Here is a 19,721-nt window from a genome sequence, read left to right as displayed (position 1 = left end):
CTTCTACCTGATAACTCATGTTCCAGGAAGGTAATCAGGATTCTGTACACCATAAAGAAAACTTTATTAAAGCCCTACCATGTGGGCAAGAAATCCACTGTCTTCCAGCTCCAAATCTTTCCTGTCGTATACAAGTGACTGGAGAACATTATTCAAACACCTTAATCACAAGGTCTGAGACTTGTTTCCTTCTGTGCCTTCACTCCATACCCATGAATTTGGCATTCTTTGCTGTATATGAGCCTAGTCTTAGCAGAAGAGGTGTTAGAAATGTCCCCGTACAAGTCACTTAGAATACCATCGCTAGGTACTCCTGACAAATGGCAATTTGAATCTCTTACTACTAAGGATAGAAATCAGGATGGCTTTAATTTCCTGCATAGGTGAGACTTTACTAAGCCAGCAAAACTCCCAAAGAGCAATATACATTTCACTTTAAAAGCAGTACACAGGAAGGGCACAAGTCTTCAGTGCCAGGTCTCAGATGAGCCATGGAATAAACATCTCCCCAAAGGCAATACCCCTGCCAATCCACTGGTCCACAGCAACTGCAGCGCACAGTGGCTTTCGCAGCTCCCCAGCCCACTACAGAATCCCATGAGTGCTCAGGACTCACTTTTGCAGCCCAGGATGAAGGCAGCAGCTGCCAGGTCACAGAAGAGCCGCGGGAGCACAGAAAGGACAAAGCAGATTGTCCTGGTGTGAGGTTAAACAGTAGCTGATCTAGCACGGCACAAGACTGGGACCTGACTTTGAGGAAGAAATGGGCAAGAAAACCAGGCAGACTTTTCCCCATGAGCATTTACGGATTTGCATAAAGATGGGAAGCTGCTGGTACAGTTTCTGTGCCTGAAAACCCTTTCCACAGCACTTTATTGTTGAGTTCTGCACCACTGCTAATTTGTTTAAGTCAAGGAAAACTGAAGTGTTAAAACACCATAGTGTCCAAGGTGAGCCTTGGCTGTAGATTACAAAACGGACAGAGAACTTTTTGCAATCCCAACTGAAATATCCGTTCCCAGCATCTGTGTTCTCCCACTCTATAACATTAGCAATATATTAAACATACACAGCTCCCCATCTCACATTAGCTATTTCAAAACGCATTCTAAAAATGCAGTCACAGTTACTCAGTTTCATGCTCTATATCAGATACCTAAAAGTCAGGCATTACAGTACCTAAATTATATATTGTAGGATTTGGTTCCAGTGTAACTAAGCTCCCTTTAAAGAAGAAAAAAAAAAAAAAAGCTTGCAATTTCTTTTCAATCAAGTTCACAACCCAAATGACAGACAAATCACATGCTTAGTTTCAACAAAAACATTAGCAGGAGGCAGATGCTGACTGGACTGATAGTTTTCATTTGTTTATTTAACAGTCATGCACCATTACCAACATTAGTCATTTGGTTCCTATTCTCCCCCTGATTGCATTGTTCTAAGGCTTATCAGATATTCTACCTCTGTATCATTGGCCGTTTTTTTTTTTTGGAATTTATGTCTATGATTCCACATCATGAACCTTTGGGGTTTTTTAAGCACTACTTGATTCCAAGGTCTACCTGAATCACCCATCCAAATCGTTAATAAGCCTGCAAAAAACAATTATCCTTAGGAACGCAGTTTCAATCCTGAGAAGTGCAAACAGCATAACTTAAAGACTTCTCTAATAATGGACTACTAAACCTTAAACGTAGCAGGATGTGCAAAGACTTTATTCAGCAATTCTACATCAACAGAGTTTACCTTAACTTACCAAACAGCTCCCCACCCAGCCCCATCCCAATCATATTTGGAAAAGCAACCAGTACAATTCCCACCCAAACATGCACAGTTTGACAAAGGAACCAATTTGTGAGAGATTCATCAAATGAACATTCAGCATCCCGGAGTCCATAATCACACCCTTCCCAGTCCACTGCAAGATGCTACTGGTTCTCTTGCTGCTCTTGTATAAGAGAAATTATCACGGTCTCCCGCCGCCGTGACCACCTTACCTACTGCTTACTGGTGCCTCTAGCCTTTCAGCATTCCCGAAAGAAAGAATAAGCAAGCTACAGGTCACCCTATGCACTGTTACGGTTACTGTTTTACAGGCCTAGTCCAGTACAAAACTAGAAATTTGGAGTATCTAAGTGGGGCATACAGGATAGACTTAATTTCATTAATTTATTTTTGTAATTTCTGTCCACATCACAGAGAACAACCGCTGATGGCAAAGGGGGGAGGTGGGGTAGGGCTTGGGTGGAGTGGTTGGTGTGAACACACATAATACACTTCCGTAGAATAGATGAGTCCTAAGTGGTTACTCTGGCTTTGATTTTCAGTTGCAAAGGAAAGCTAACCTAGCAGCTCTTTTAAGTGTTGCCTTCTTCACTTGCATCAACAAAATAGAACAGGTTTTTGCCATAACAACTCCCTTCCAGCTTTTCAGTCACACAAAAAATAATCTGAATTTGCTGTATAGCACATATGAATTTTTTGGCTAGATGTATGTAGAACACAAAAACATCAACAGAACTACTCATATGCAGGCTGCAGTAAAGAGACTTGCAGCTCAAACTCGCAGAGCACTTTACAGGAGCCGACGGAGCACGACCTATTCCCACTAGCTATTCTCATTTAAATATCATCTCAAGGCAGCTATTAACAAGAAAATCATGCCTGGGACTTAGCTGGTCCCAGCTCCTCAGTTATTACTAGAGGAATCCAGTGCAATGGAAGGCATTAGGTTTTCTTCTCCACAAATTAGTTTCTATTTAGAAACTACTTATGCCTATTTGTGAAGCTTTGGCATCTAAAGCACTGTAGCAACGCAAGCTCTTCACAAATTACCACAGGCTTCCGGTATCAACACAAGGACTACAGTGTCTCAGGAAAAAGGTACAACTGCAACTCATGCAGCATCGTTATTTAGCGAGTTTGATTACAGCAGTTGTGCAAGGATGCATCTTGATTGCTATCTGCTCTAAATACCGAGCACTGCATACTGGAAACTACAGTCTCCACTGGCCACACGCGGTACTAAAAGAGCAGGTGGCAACAGCATCCTGTTTTATGCAAATTAATTAGAGCCCTCAGATTCCTGGCAAATGGCCAGAGCTCCCAGACAAAGTCTGAAGGTTTCCCTAGAGGGGGGGAAAAAAAAAAAAAAAATTACCAAGCTAGTTTTTGGCCAGGCAATAATATGCTCTAGTGCAATACCAAGTCTAAGAGAAAAATCCAGAAGTAGTTAAAGCAGAAGCGTAATCTAAATTAGGACATTAGTAATTAGGTCAAGCTAATACCAAAAAACCATCATGCAAAATGTTATGAAGAGGCCAGCAAGGCCTCGAGGGGCTAGGGAAGACGCTTGAATGGCAGAAAGTTAGCTAACTGTAATTAGGGATTATGAACAAAAACTTTCATCCAGATTGACCCATTTAAAATAAATAGAAGTTCTTTAAAAAGATATGCATAAATTTAATGCATGCAAGACTGAATTTGACAGAAAAGATTCTTAAAGGGTTTTATACACAGAAACACCGAAGGTAGCAAGCAGCTATTTCACAACCAATGACTAAACTGTAGAGTTTATTTAATCCGTGCAACAGATTAAAGCTTCCTCCTTATGGTTCACGAAGAACTTCATGACCTCATAAAGCTTCTGTCTTTAAGTTACCAACTTATCTATTAAAAAAAAAAAAAAGCCAGAATACCATGTCAAGTGAGATACAGTTCAGAATGACCGCAGGTTCCCCAATAGGTGGTAAAACAAATATATGGATAGTGAAAGAAACCACAGAGAAAGCTCATTTTAATTTTTCATCAGACTTGAAATCTTAACACAAAAACATCATACTTGAAGATTTTCAGAAGACTAGGACTTCTCCGCAAGGAGTACTGAACACCGTAGCAAACCAACACTGCCTCAAAAAAGAATTAAGCAAATACCTGATCTTTGATTTTCCTCACCCTCCAGTATTCACCCAATACAGTCACTTGAAAAATCTTCTCTTCACTTACACTCCTGTTGAATCTGCACACTTTGATTCATCCCTCCAATCATCTCTTTCAACCGACATGAATAATTATCTATTTTTATCTCACTCTGCAACATCCAGCATTTGTAGCAACCTTGACACACCATCCACCTATTTCCCTGATGCTTTTGACCAATTTCATTCTATTCCCTAATCCGCAAATGCTTTTCCTGAGCCAGTCCATATGGCCACTACATTACTGTGTTACCTGCACTACTGGGTCAGGCCAATGGTCCATCGAGCCCACTATTGTCTGACAGAGGTGATACAAAATACTACTTAGAGAGAGCAAAGCAACTACAATAGATACCTGACTCTCTCCTTCGTTACAGGACACCAGCTAGAAAAATCTGCCACTGAACTGATGCGTTCCTCTCTAAGAGGGAATTCTAAAGTATGCTATGAACACATTTTAAACAGTCTTTCTTGTAGAACGGACTGCTAATTAAAAACTGTCAATTATTGCATTATTAAGACATGCTATATGTAAATGTCTGGTTCAGCCTTGCTTTTTTAGCTTTATTTTAGGTTTGTACAGAGCCTACTAATGGCAGTACAGGTTGCCAAAACTCCTGGAAAACGCAGACTGCATGTCACTCACAAGCTTTCAGAGACACTTGAAACTCTAGATTGGTCATGGGAAACTATAAAAATTGGCCAGTTAGAGAAAGAGTGAGAAAAAAAGGAACATTTCCGTGTGTGATCTTAAGATTTTGTCCTCAATATTTTGTCATCCTACAGTGTGTTTTAAGTTGCAGTCACAGAAGTGAGTTGGTATCACAGCCAAAGTACAAATCAGCTCCTCTTCAGAGCCTAGACAATTTTCTTCTAAGTCGTCAGCATGTCATTCAAGACTGCCATTACCCTCTCACTACATTCCATGCCTTTCTCAACTGACTACAAGCTTTCCCTGAATTCCTACACTTACCACGCAGGGTGATATTTCCACTAACTACAGAGTAATGTCCAAATTGCATCAATACCTGAAAAAACACAAACCAGCACACATCACTTCAACAGTAAGTTTATCCATAACTACTCAGAAGACATTCGAACAAGATGAAGGTCTGTAATTCTTATTTTAAGTGAAGGACAAGTGACCCCCATTACCCAACAATTTTGAGCTAGATAAAGTCTGGTGAAAGACATCTCTCAGCCTCATTTAGTCAGCTAAACTTACCAAAGTCATCTTTTACTGTTACCAAATCCCAAACTAGATGTCTTCAAACCATGAAGATGACTTGGAATCAAGGAGTCTAAGTTCATTCATCGAACTGGGCACAAGCCTCTCACTGTGAAGAGGTCAGCAAGAAGTAAGTTCGTATTTTATAAAAAGGACATCAAGCCAGATTTGGAAGCATTATAGGTCTTTTGCTCAATTCCACTCATTCACCAAGAGTAAAACCACGCATGATCACTAAGACAGCCGACTGTCCAATTTATTATGATTCCAAAAAAAAAAAAAAACAAACCACAAAACCAAACAGAAACCAAACTACAAGCGTGCCCCAGCTAAAGCCACAGACTTACCTTATCATCTATACTGTAAGTGGACAGAAGTGACTGAACTAGGATAACTGTAGCCAGAGGTGTACTTACTGGGAACCTACTAGGGAAGACTGCATATATTAAGAAATGCACAATATTCAGTGATGCTCTAGAAACTATGTGGTTACTCTCACTTGCTATCAGCATTGATAAGTTAATATAGGGAAAAAAAAATCCTAGTATTCTCTAAAAACATACAATAATGTAATAAAACCAATGCATTGTTATGAAGACATTTATGGTGCATTTTTACTACTGTAATACATTTAATTCTACCAGCATTTGCTTTGGGGGACGTACACGCAAAAAAAAGTCTGTGACTAGGGATGAAAAAAGGAGAATTTCTACTTCATAAAATCCATTGTACTAGTGTTTCAGAAGCATTCATACCAAATAAGAAACCTGTTGTATCAGCAGGTGATGCCATTAGCTTTCAATATGAATAACGATAAAGAGTTCAGAGTGCAGAAACCATAGCAATAGAGACAAGACAAAAAGAGCAGAGGGCACACGAGCAGAAGGCAAACAAGTGGCAGTCCTGACCTTTATCTCAGATTTGTTCTATAAAATAAGCCAAGTTGGGTCAGGGAAGAAGGTTACTTTACAAAGAAGAAACAAGGAAAGTAAACAGTAGGAATTTTTAACAGTTAAATTGATTTTTGTTCGTGGTTTTAGTAAAGTCTGGCAGAAGTGACGGAGGTGACAAATGGAGTTTTTAAAGTAATTTTAGTCTTTGCTCCTGAGATACCGTTATTTTTCCTTCAAAGGTGATAAAAACTAAGATTTCTTTCTCATTTGCACTTCAAGGGGACTCTTGGCAAAGACCTCATAATCCACAAACAGAATCAAAAGCACAATCTCCTCACTAAAGAGACATAGAGAACATTAAAAAAAGTCTTTGCAACACAGACTGAGGGGAAAAAAAAAAAAAAAAAAAAGAAACTGCAACAAATAACCGAATGTATATTATAGTCAACAGAACAATTAGAAGTGCTAAAGCTTTTTAAAACAAAACTGGCTTAGAGCACGGCATGGCATTTCTTTAGAGGAGAGCAGAAAGTTTAGAATATCTATTGTCTCTATACACTACTCAACTTGAGACCTGAGTAAATTCTGGCATGAAGTCACCAAACTGTATTACACCAGTACCACAGAGAAAGACAATAGTTGCATGGTCATCTGCTTGAAACATCACAGAATTTTGCCAGAAAACCCATTTCCCACTGCAAACCTAATGATCTAGCATAGTTAACCCCTGCACATACGGCATCCATTATGAACAAAACTCTTGTCAGTGAGAGCTCTTTGTCTATTGAAAGACAAGAATACGCACTCACCTAAGTTTTACATATAAACAAGAAACTTGCAATAACTTGGAAACAAGACAGCATTGACATACGATACAAGACAAGCCCATCGAGAATGGAGTAGACCAGAAACTCCACACAGAATTTTAATCCAGAAAAGATTTTGCAGGACCTCCGACACTTCCAATGCAGGTTGTACAGCCTTCAAAAGAGAATTTGTTCTCTACACCTGAAAACTTCAGATCCTAAAAATCTTTTTGACACTAGTAACTAATTTTTATATATATATATATATGTTTTTAAATTTTGCCAATTGCTGAATTATTTCTACTACTCTACCTAGAAGTTTCTTCATTAGTAGGAGGTCAAGTTGTCTTTCTATTTTACTATGAAAGACACATAGCTATTTTAAGTTAGTAACAGATCCCACTGTAAATAATTTATTTTTCCATTCTATCATCCTCTCCCACCAGGAGGTTTTTTATTTTAATAAACTAAGGAGTGGAGGGCAGATATGAGATAATGAACAGGAATTCACCTGATTTGTATTCAAAGGAAATTCAAGGAGTTATTGCTGCCCAACGTCAATTAAAAATATCATTCACAGTGCATGAGCAATATAAACCCATAGTTTAGCTTACTGTCTGTCAGAAAAGTAACAGAACAGATTAATGCTTGAACAAGAATGCGGTTTCAATGTTTTTCACAGAATAAAAAGCTTCTTTCTTTAAAGTCAGTATTTTCCGTCTCAATTTTAAGAAGTGCTGAAATACACAAAGTTGTATCTAACACGGGCTGGAAAACTAGGTTCTCAGACAATGCTGACCAAAATGAAGCAGATCAAATTGAATATTTCTAAGAGCAGAATTTCCGAAGACAATACAATGAGACTACTAGGTTTTTGATGCACGCTACAAGTGAGCTCGCTAAGCCCTCTGTTATACTGCTGGACAGAGAAAGTGTTATAGGTGGTTCTCAGCTCCAGGATCCAACATTGCTGGACTGAATAAGTTATTTACTCAAGTAATTAGGACTAAGGAAGCTTAAATTTCTCTAATAAGCAGCAGGTCAATTACTGCGCACTTTAATTTTTGACCTTCTAAGTCTTTCACGTATAAAACACGACCATCTCTTAAGTCCTTAAAGATAAGGAATGTGAAGACAGCACTTTGGGCTTCTCTTGAAAATTCACCATAATCTCCATATGCTACAGCAAACTTGAAGGGCATAATTAAGAGCAACATGTTTGCTCAAGAAATAAAAATCAGGTCAGCTAACCTCCCTTTTTAAAAAATAAACTCTTCACGCTTGAGGGTGGTTTGATATAAAGAGTAAGTCTGTAAAAACACCGCTTGACACAGATTTTCCCAGCCTTCCTTCCACTCTGGCCCAATGATGTCTCACTTTAGTGATCAAAAAAATCCCCCAAATACCGTACGTCTCCTCCTTTCAAAGTACAAGAAGCAAGCTAGCCAATTTCTGCTAACACCACCGAGGTAGTGCAGTTATTAGTCACCAAACTGAATGAAACCCCATAGGAGGGGATATGTTGGGCTTAACCCCGTTAGTAACAACAGATCACAGCAGGATTTTCACACACCCAACTGAACCCCAAGTAAACTCACTCCGAAAGCTGCTGGGAAACAAACTACCAGAAAAGACATAGCTAAGGATCCCTTTTTCATACAACAGTTAACTTTCCGCATACACGCACAGAAAAGTAAGTACACCATTGCTAACCAGTATTTCACATGCCTTAAATTCTGATCAGTGCGATTTCAGGAATATTAATCAACTAATCAAAGAGGTCACAGCTAACAACTGAACTCAATGAGAGAGGGATGAATATTGCTTTGTAGGGAGATCTCATACCCCAAGAAAGCTATATTAAAAAGTCAGTTTAACAGTTTTTACAAAAAAAAAAAAAATTAAAAAAATCCAGAAGACAGATGCTTTCTGTAACAAAACCTATGAGTTTGTTGATTGGCTTGATTTCTTTAAGCATTTCAGTTTTAATAAAACCGCAGAACATCGAGACATCTTCTCCTTCCAAATTAATCACCAGCTGATATGTTTTCCTGGGACTCAGAGAAACCAAGGGACCTACTTTTTTTGATATTGCCCAAAAATTTGGATTTTATTCTCACATAGTCCAGGTAAAGTGTACTTACTACCAAACTACTGGTTGTTTCATGATAGCTATCAAGTGATTACTTCTGTTCTGATAAAATAACGTGTTGCAGGAGCATGAACTTTAGCCTCCCACATCGTAGGCAGGTGAGCCACTGAGAACAGTGGGGAATCCTCCTGGAGAGGTCCGGGATGTTGTTTCACTTGCAGAAAAAGTGAAAACACAGTTTCAAAACTTTCCAGGGCCAGAAACTCTCCCCTACTTCTATTTGGAAAATAAAGACCCAGGAGAATGCAGTCCACAGGTCAAGTTCTCCATACCTCTTAAATCTAAAATCAAGGATTCTCTGAATCATGCTGAATTTTTTCTTCCTCTCTTGTCCAAAATGGAGCAGAAAAGGAATCCCAGGATCAAGGAGCTTTTACGTTTTTAATTATTCTGCTGAACCTCTTTCCACTGCTGCCATAAAATACACCTCCTGTACACCACTCAAAAGACCATGCTAGAAACAAAGTAAAATTTAACACACTCATCAACAACTTCCCTTCACACAAGTGTCCTAAATTGTAAACTATTTACTAGAATTTCCTTTTGAACCTCATGTCCGTATATCTGAGCACCGGGTTCTGTCAAGGATGACTGTCAAGCGGACTCTAAGTAACTGAAATCACTTTCTCATACTTGAAGCATCCATTAAACCTCTATCTTGACTTTTCTGTTAGCAGTACTGCAATTCCTCTGTATAGGGACTTCAATCCAAACACTTTAGAACATTACATTCTGTTAATGCGAAAACATTCAAAAAATAAACATTTATCATATCCCAAGAAGATAACATCAAAAAACTTTAAACAGACACAGCACGCACAAATATTTAGTGACCATTAAAGCTTGCACGTAGCAAAGAATACTACTAACAAAACTGAAATGCAAACAACATTTAAAAAACAGTATGCCCTTTGCATCAACTTTCCTTGTTACCGAGCTTTATACTATTACATGCTCTCACTTCCTGGTTTGTCAGAAACCACACTGTTTTAAAGTCAAAGGTGCTCACTAAAAGGAAGAAGGAGGAACGATGGGTATTTTTAGAGATGTTTTGAGAACTCTGATAATAGCAGAGTATCTTTGTAAACTTACAGACAGTTTTTCTCCTAATGTTTGGTCCCCTTCAGCAAGCAAACATGAACACCTCGCCTAGTTGTTTTAAGTGTGGCCCAAGAAGTTCAACAGTATATATTACCTTTGCAGCTTCAACAGGAAAAGTTGTATCCTCAATTTTTAGTGAGATCTGTTACGAAGTATTAAATACTGTACTGTATTCAAAAAACAGCAACTGACTACCTGATTCATTAATAAAAAAAGGACATTGAAACCACGTTCTACTCTTCCCAATAAGCAAATTAAGTAAAGCATTTGAATGAACTGTTCCCTGACACCCTCACTCCCTGTAAACAGAACATGAAAGTTCTGCTTACTTCCAAAGCAAACGGGAAGGAAAAAAAGGGACACAAACATCTTCACAGGAAAAGTTGTTTTGGCTTAAAACAACGAAGTGTGCGTTCTGATGACAGTTTGAGTTACTAAATCAACATTTAACTTTCTTGTTGAGTACACCTGTTGAATGTTTAAACATAACAATACACTTCAGTTCTAAATAAAGCAGCAATTTCTCTGAGGCAAACTAAGGAGGATGCTGTTGAGAGCTGTTTCAAGTTTAAATGCATACAGGGAGGCTCATATGCTTTATTTTCAGCTTTTGTGTAAAAAAAAAAAAAAAACCTAGATGAAATCTAGTATGGTGAAAGTGTAAACATGCAAAAAAAAAAAATTGACAGAAAAACAACACCAAAAAAGCATGGGACTCTTCTGCACGCATATGCTGTTCTTTTCTCTCACACCCAAAAAGGCAACCAACTTACCAGATTAAACACAGTGTCGACTATGTCCCTGTTGGACACTTCCCCAACTTCCATCAGTCCTGTCAGCACAGCAAATTTCATCTTGATGCCTCGGATGGGGACTCCTGGATTCAGCGGCTGCGGCACACTTCCCCCTTCAGCAGCGTTTCCTTCTTTTCCCGCTCCTCCTCCACCTCCTCCTCCATCATCACCTGTTGGCTGAGCAACTTGTTTGTCTTCGCTCGCCATGCCCAGCTTCCCTTCAGGTCACGACTTGAAACGCCAACGGCCGCACAGGGAAGAAGGTGCGACTTGGGCTACCGGGGAGGGAGCCGGTGGCCCGCTCCTGCCCTTCGGCTCCGGCTCCTGAGGAAACCCGCGTCCGGCGGCGGGGGGGGGCCGACAGGGAGGACGCGCCCTCGGAGTCCCAGCTCTCTCCTCCTCAGCAGGAGGCGTCTGTCAGCAGCTCTCTGCCCTCCGGCAGGTATTTACGGCCCTGAAGGACAACCCCAGACATTTTTCAGTCCGCGGCGAGGCCAGGGCGCTCCCCGCCAGCCCGGGGGGGTCCCACCGCCAGCCCGCCGCCCCCGCGCCCTGCCCCTGCCCCGCGCCGGCCGCCTCAGGAGCGCTCCCGCCGCCCCCCACCTGCTCCCCCGCACACCCGCCGTACGGCGCGAGCCGCGCTCCGAGCGCGGCCGTGAGGGACTTAATTTTTTTTTTTTTTTAATTACCTTTTTTTTTTTTTTTAAAAAGGGAATACGCTCCTCCTTCCCGCCCAGCTCCTCGGCTGCCGCGTCTCCGGCTCCTGCCCTCGCACGGCCGGCGGGGACAGGTGCAGCCACCCGCCGCCGGGCAAGTTCGCACTCACCGCTGGCTACCCCCGCCGAGGGGGCGCGGGCTGCCCTGACGCCCGGCTCCGGGGCCGGGGAGGCGGCGCGGCTGTTCCGTTCCGCTCCGCTCTGTCCCGCCGGCCGGCTGCGGAGGGCGGGCCGCGCAGCGCCAGCCGCCCCGCTCTCCGAAAGGCGCCTGAAGTTTCAGCCGCTGCCGCCTCACGCCGCGGTCTCGATTAGCCCCATCTCTTCCTGCCGACGCTGCCGCTCGCTGCCGCCATGACAGCGCTCAGCCGCCGGAGCGCCGCCGGGCCAGGAGCCGTGCGCCTGCGCGGCCGTGCGGGGCGGGCCGGGCCGTCACCGTGCGGGGCGGGGGCCTCCGGTTCGCGCACGCCCAGGTGTGCTCAGGTGCGCCCAGGTGCGCGGCGGGAAGGTGGGGAGCCACGGCGAGGCCACGGCGGCGGGGAGGCGGCGGCCGTCCCTCCTCTTCCCCCCGCGCCTCACCCACCGCTGCGGCCCCGCGCTCCACACGCAGCCACACACCCCCCCATGCCCGGCCCGGCCTCCCGGGGCGCCCGCCGTGGGGACGCTCACCTGCGGGGACCCGGCTGGCCCTAAGGCAGTACGCAACCACTCCCCCCAAACTTTGTTGGGCTGTTCTGTAACTGTTTTGAAGCCCTTTCTTTGGGGAGGGTGGTTTTCGGGTTGGTTTGTTGTTTGGGTTTTTTGGGGGGTTGTGTTTGTTTTTCATCGTTAAAGAATAAAAGAAACCATACGCGAGCGGCAGTAAGCGGCGTGCAGGAGCGAAGCCGGCTGCGCACTCTGCCTTCGCACCCCCAAACCGGAGGGGCCGGGGGCGCCTGGGCGGCGGTGGGGGGCGGGGAGGACGTTCAAAGCTCCCGGTAGAGCTCCTGCCGCCGCAGGGGGGAGCGGGGCGGCGGGGCCCCCCCACGCCCCCGTCAGTAGCGATCGTGGGGCGGCGGGTGAGCCGCTCCCCACCCTGACCCCCAGCCTGCGCGTCCGTCCGTCCTTCCTCCGCCTCCCGGCGCTGCTCTCCGGGGACGCGAATATAGGTCATGCGAGACACCGCCCGGATTTGACGAATGGCGGTCGAAGGGGGGCACAGAGGAGGGAGGAAACATCGCCCCCTTCCTTCAGGGCGAAACGCTGGTTGTTTCGGGTTGGCGTCGGAGGCAGCTCCGCTTTCTCGACGGGCTTGCGGGAGGGCTGGTGTCGCGCCCGGGCGACGGGCCCCTGCCCCAAACGCCCTCTCGGTGCCAGCGAAGGGGGCGGCGGCGTTAGACCCACCGCCCCTCAGCTCCCGCCGAGCACGGCTGGCAGCGGGGCCGTGCCCCGGCGCGGGGCGGTCTCGTCCCCGAAGGGGCGGGCGGAGGCGCGGCCTTGCCCTCCGTGCCCTCCCCGCCCCTGGGCCGGCCTCCCGCGCCGCGGGGTGGCCATTTCCAGCGGGTAAACGGCGGCGGTGGCGGTACCGCTCGGCCAGCGGCGGGGCCGGTGGCCGCGGGCGAAGTTTCCCGCCAAGCGGTGTGGGCTGGGCGAGCGGCGGCCGTTGGCCGGCCGGGCCCGCCCGCGGCGCCCGGCCCTCAGAAGGTCGAGCTGAGGTGGCCGGGCAACGCGGAGAGGACCTGTGGCCACCTGTGGCCGGAGGGGGGAAGGCCCCGAGGTGCCCTTCCTGGCATGGCAGCGGCCCGCTCCTCAAATCTCCCTTCTCCCTCCCTCCCTCCTGCCTGTGCCGTGGAGGTGAACAAGTAACACCCACCAAATCCCGGTGACTGGAGGCAGTGACTGCACCTGCCGTTGCGTGCCCTGGAAACTGAGCGAAGCACCCCGTTGGTAACCTCCAACGCAAAACTCCGGGTCCTGCTTCCTGCTGGTTGTGCAGCACGAGAATCGGCGCCCTTTCCGCGCTCCCTTCTGAGGTGGCTTGAGTGACAAATGGGTGTGTTATCTCAGATCATAGAATCACCTGGGCTGGAAGGGGCCTTTCAGATCATCTAGTCCAACCATCAACCTAACTCTGACACAAATCATCACTAAACCATGTTGCTGAGCACCCCATCTACCCGTCTTCTAAATTCCTCCAAGGATGGCAATTCCCCCGCTTCCCTGGGCAGCCTATTCCAATACTTGATAACCCTTTCGGTGTAGAAATTTTTCCTAATGTTGATCCCAAATCTCCCATGGCACAACTTGAGGCTGTTTCATTTTGTCCTATCCCTTGTTACTTGGGAGAAGAGACCGACCCCGACCCCTCTACAGCCTCCTTTCAGGTAGTTGTAGAGAGCGATAAGGTCTCCCCTCAGCCTCCTTTCCTCCAGACTAAACAACCTTTTGTTTGACCTTTTAAATGAACCTATTTGTCTGATATTAATGTGAATATCTGGTAATAAAGAATTAAGAGGGTCTGCGCCTCCAAACTCGCCATTCGAGGAGTCTTCAACGCCGCACTTTTAACGAGACTGTTTGTGTTAATAAGGATTATACATCCTTGTAAGGACTGTGCAAGCCCCTATGAGCCGTTAACAGACAGGCAAGTGTATCAGTTTTATAAAAAAAGTATCTCAACAACAAAGGTTTCCAACAGAAGGATCATTTCAGAGATGTGGGCATGACTCGCAGATAGATAGATATAGGAAAAAATATAAATATATGTACATTTTAATGCTTCATGAACATGCTTAACATCCTCTCTGATGTAAAAAGCTGTCACTTATTTAATTCTATGGAGGGAAAGGGAATGAATCTTTAAATTGGTAAAAAATTCTGTGTTTTGAAATCTGACCCCAGTGAAACTCCAAAGAGGCCAGCGGGTGTTTTGTCTGGGAAACAAAAATTGCACCTTGTTCTTGACGTTGCACCATGTTTGGGACAAAATTGTTTGTATCTATGCCTCCCTTTACACAAAAAAGGTACAAACAAAATCAAGCCACGGTTTTTCTGGAAAATGGCTTTCTGAAGTGATGTGCAATGTTCCTGATAAGCACGCTAAAGAAGATTGTAATTATTAAATACTATTCTAACTGGTTATATTATTACTAAATAATATTTTAACTTGTCTGTGGCCTGATTTGGGAATGCCATACTTTGTGTGTGTTGGTATCATATTTCCCACAGTTTTGGGGCAAAAAATAAGACACCCTGGATCATGTTCCGTTATAATGCTTGTTCCATTCCCTTCCTACATAATTTTCTTACATTGTTACATTTATCTATAGAATGTACGTCAAGACCAGAATATTTCATAGTTGCTTTCTTGTTTGAATTTCCAAGTCCTAAGAAAGGAGTAAGCTCTTTTTTTTTTTCTTTCTTTCCTCGTCTCCCTTAGTTACATACATACATTATTAGGAAGAGACGATAATCTCTAATTTGAGTAGCAAACATCTGCAGTTTCTCCCTCAGAATTAGAAATGTTTAGAACTGTAATGCTGACACGTTCAGACTCTACTAAGCTACAGTGAGCTTGTGTGGTTCTACACATGCTGTATAATCTTGACATTTTCATCTTAAGAGTTCCCTGACGCCAGCATTTCTCAAGCATGTTTTAGATTTCTCACTTCTATTGCTTGAGCTTCCCCGTCTTTCTATGAGTCACCTGTAGTTCCCTAAAGTATTGTCTTCCCCCTTGTAAGGAAGATCTAATTTTTATTTGAGCCTTTAAACTGGCTAAGTACCCATTTTTGCACATCAGTTTTACCTGCCTGCTTTTAAGTATTTCCTGCCTCCAAGGGAATACTTAAAACGGCCTTTATCTTGGCCTTTATCTCTACACTCTTCATCAGGCTATCGCCACCGGGCAAAAGCAGAAATGAAATATGTTTGGAATTTTTTCTGTACCTAGTGACTTGCAGTATGAGTGCTATTTCTGGCCTCTCCTGTTATCTGCGTAGAATGCAACATTTGTTGTTAATCTTTTTCTGCTTTCTTCTTTGTTTTAACATCACATTAGAAAAAAAAATAAACAGAAGAAAATTAATTGCTAAAATCCAGCTCAATGGATTTCAGATGTTTTCATCCAAACTGCATACTCCAATAGCCAGCAAATGCAGTTTGCCAGTGAAGACAGCACTGTCACGTTGAATCCTGTCAGATCTTCCCGTATTTTCTTATAGATAAATAAATACTTCTTGACTGGTCTTGATTGTTAAAGGCAGTAGGGGATGTGCATCAGTCAAGGCAGGTAACGTTCAGCACACTGCCAGTCTGGGGTTCCAAAGACTGTTGTTTTAATTTGATTTTTCAGCCAGGTAAAACCAAAGTTAAATTCACCAAGTGATCTGTTCTCCATTTGGGCTGGTTTTCTGTGCAAGCAACCATGGTAGTTGCCGAAAACCCACCGCCCAATGTTTGGAGAAATAGACTATGTTAGACAAAAGTTATTTAAGTATAGCTGAGAACTGGGAGTAACCCCTCCCAATCTGTCTTAATCCTTTGCCCTGAGTTTCCCAAGTGTGGTTACAAGTCTAATGCTGGTTCTGCCTCCCACAATCAAACTGGAAGCGTTGAGCTAAGGGAATAAAAAATGACACAAAGTTTTCTCTGAACCTTACAACCCAAAAGAAATCAAAACGCATGGATTAAAAATTAATTTAAACTCCAGATTGGGAAAGAACTCCATAACATTTTATGGAAAGTACCAGTAAAGTCTCTGAACTTGATTTTAAGAAAAATGAAAAATATATTTTCTGTTTAAATATCCTTTTAAAGTATTACCACGTGTGCTGGTTTAGAAGCTCTATTCAAATCTTCTGAACCTTCTACTCATCACTGATCAGGCCCCATCCGGGATGCTGTGTCCCATTCCAGGCTCCCCAGTACAAGAGACACAGGGGCATACTGGAGTGGGTCCTGCAACGGGCTACAAAGATGGAGAAGATCCTCAAACATCTGGTGTAGGAGGAGAGGCTGAGCGCGCTGGGACTGTTCAGCCCCGGGGGAGAGTAGACTTGGTGGTATCTTTCAGTGTGCATCCATAGCTAGTGGGGGGAGTGAGGTACAGCAACTAAGGAGCAGACCCACTGCCAGCTTCGTTGCAGCTGTTGCAAGAAGAGTAATTTTTGGCAGCTGGAGTCATTAACCTTTTTAATTGCTGCAGCTAAATCTGAACAGTGCTCTGGGATCAGATCTTTTACGTAAAAAAAAAACCATTTAGTTCATATAGGATAAGGACGCAAGTGTCCATAATAATGCATAATTTCCCTCTGCTTACACAGTCCAACTAAATTGATGAGTTCAGTTTTGTTGGGGTGGAGGGAAGGCTCATGACATCCAGTAATGTCAGAAAAAGTTTTGAATTAAGTACACTTTAGCAATAAAATACTCTGCCTTTAAGCAAAATGAGGGAAAAGAAATCATATATAATTTTATAACTTTTTATGGCAAAATGCTCCTTGATCTTGAGCATTGGACAAGAGGAAATGGCCTCAATTTGCGCCAGGGGAGGTTTAGATTGGATATTAGGAAAAATTACTTCAACAAAAGGGTTGTCAAGCACTGGAACAGGCTGCCCAGGGAAGCGGTGCAATTGCCATCCCTGGCGGTATCTACAAGATGTGTAGTCGTGGCACTTGGGGACATGGTTTAGCGGTGGACTTGGCAGTGCTAGGTTAACGGTTGGGCTGGATGATCTTAAGGGTCTTTTCCAGCCTAAATGATTCTGTGATTCTGTGATTCAGAGCTGCTTTAAAAATCCTTGACTAGAAATTAGAATCCAAGTTAAAAAGCTGCTTATAAATACTGTTGACCTTAAATATGAGAGGTCCTCTCTGTTGCTACAGAGAACATAATACTTCAAGAGAGCAATGTAATCCCAAAATAAAGATTAGCCTTGCCTAAAGAGGAAGTTTTCTTTTGATTAGGTGTGAAGGCTTTTGCGGTATGGGTTAGGTGGTATTATTTTATTTTTAAAAAATACTTCAGTGCATTTTTATAATGTAGAATTTTACTTTTTTATAATGTATTTTTAAAAACGCATATGGTGAATTTGACTCATTTTGTTTAGAAGTGTAATCAGTATATCTCTTCATTTGTCTGCATCACGTGCTCGTGATTACTGCTATCAGTGTGCTTAAAAGCACTGAATTAATAAATGAATGCTTAATGAGTCTCATCTAGGTGGCATTAGAAAATGCATTTCCATTCTCTAAGGAAATTATGCCGGTACTGAGCTGAAGACGCTGCTTTAGTTCATTTCTTTGGTTCCTTTGGCTTAGGAAGGATCTTCAAAATGTCAGTGTAATTCCTTACACTATCCAAGTCATGTCAGGAAATATTTCATCTCCGTCAAAGGAAATATGAACTTTTGCCACAGTAAATTCTGAATAAACTTATGAAACAACTCGTTTCGTTGTGCGTTTTTTTTAATGAGCACTCCTTACTTTCCTTTTGAGTCACACACCCTTATTTTGTTAGCCTTTTTTCCACTCCCTCATTCGTACTAAAAGATGTAATTGTTATGAAAGTCCTCTTAAAAATCCAGTTTCTGACAGCACTGTAAGACATGTTTTACTTGGTTTTCTGCTTTGGTAGGAAGCCCTATGCTGTGTTTGGGCAAAACAAAGGTGTATGGCATTAGCATACAGAAGACACTACAAATCATGTTTCTTCACTAAGGACCTATTCACCAAAACCCGAGATTAAATGCCATTTCCCTCAGGTCAGGTATCTGCACGCTTACAGAGGGTGCTGGAGGGAGGTGGCCTTGAGCCTGCGCTTACCTGTGCTGCTGTGCTGGACACAAGGGGTTCTGTGAGACTGGGGAAGCCGCAGCTCCTGGCCCAGCAGCAGCTGTACCCACCCACATCGCTGCACGCCAATCATTTCTCACATGCTGTTCAAACTCTCCAGCCAAACCCGGTTTTGCTACGTAAAAGGCCAGAGTCGAACGCAAAGGGTCCAAAAGAAGCAGAAGACACAGAAATAGCTCCGTATTAGAGTTTTGAGAGGGATTATGAGAGGTTCTCTGCTTAAAACTCTAGTATGATCTCAGAGGATGTTTTGAAATCCCCAACAAATTGCTTCTCACAGAGGCTGGATTAAGACCTGTAGAATAAATGCAGTTACGGACCTGTGCTACGTCACAGAAAGGAATGAGTAACAAAAACTTTAATAATAATAATAATAATAATAATAATAATAATAATAATAATAGAAAGAGCTCACTGTTGGCATAGATTGTGATGCTTCAGTCTTTCAGGTCTATTGTATAGTTACAACTACAAAGATTAGAGATGCCCCTGTAATGAACCCATAAACCATGTAATCTTCCTCTGGCTTTTAGTACTTCTCTGGATCACAACGTTGAAGTAAAAATAGTTAGAAGAGAACAGACAAGCCTGGGGATTTTGGCTAAGTCATTGTTTCCCAGAGACCGTGCAGCAACTGGTGGCTACGCAAAAAGAAAAGAAAGTGGGTGTGCGAGTGTGGGCGTGCGTCTCTGAGAATTCATGCTGTATTTGTTTTTCTCCTTTTTAAATAGGTATTATACATTTTGGATGCTGTATTAATTTTGGCTCACCTGAAACTTTTATATTATAACTACTAACTTCTTAACTTTTACTTTAGTCTGTCACACACTTTTTTATTATCTCGTTTTCTTTTCAATATCGCTCCCCCTGAAGAGATACTTGTGTAGGATTCAGAAGGAGGAGGCTCTGTTGGAGGGAGAAAATTTGATAGGGCTGTGTGTAGGAGGATGAGCAGGACAAGGAAGAGGAGGTAATCTTCATGTTTTGGAAGGAGAGGGACTGTATCAAAATAGGTGAATTAAACAGAGAACAGAACAGCAGAGAAAGTGAAAGGAATGGGGATTAAGAGACTGTTTTAATAGAAACAAGGACCGATGGCAAGCAGGGCTACAGGGAGGCAGTCCATACAGAGCAGGAAAGAATCGAGGGAGTCAGTGTTTTGGGAATGGAATGAAAACAGAAAGAAATGATACTGAAGATTGCAGCATTTACCAGGCTCTT

General features: G+C 43.3%; 1 protein-coding gene across 5 annotated transcripts in view; it reads right to left on the bottom strand.

Moving 5' to 3' along the window:
* Window positions 1-12,254, bottom strand: part of LRBA (LPS responsive beige-like anchor protein) — a 414,612-nt gene extending 402,358 nt beyond the window's left edge. For 2 of the 5 annotated variants that reach the window (XM_063335808.1, XM_063335810.1), the window contains exons 1-2: window positions 11,641-12,251; window positions 10,931-11,405 (exon numbers count right to left, since the gene is read on the bottom strand). In XM_063335808.1, the coding sequence (XP_063191878.1) occupies window positions 10,931-11,158 (228 nt within the window). In that variant the 5' untranslated portion in view covers window positions 11,159-11,405; window positions 11,641-12,251. Of the gene's footprint in view, window positions 1-10,930; window positions 11,406-11,640 lie in introns of all 5 variants that reach the window. The other 3 variants (XM_063335812.1, XM_063335809.1, XM_063335811.1) reach the window with 3 other exon arrangements.
* Between the last annotated feature and the right edge of the window lie 7,467 nt (window positions 12,255-19,721).

Source organism: Chroicocephalus ridibundus, chromosome 5 (assembly GCF_963924245.1).
Source record: "Chroicocephalus ridibundus chromosome 5, bChrRid1.1, whole genome shotgun sequence".
Taxonomy (NCBI): Eukaryota; Metazoa; Chordata; class Aves; order Charadriiformes; family Laridae; genus Chroicocephalus; species Chroicocephalus ridibundus.
The sequence above is the reverse complement of the archived record's forward strand: the minus strand, read 5'-3'. Positions and strand labels throughout refer to the sequence as shown.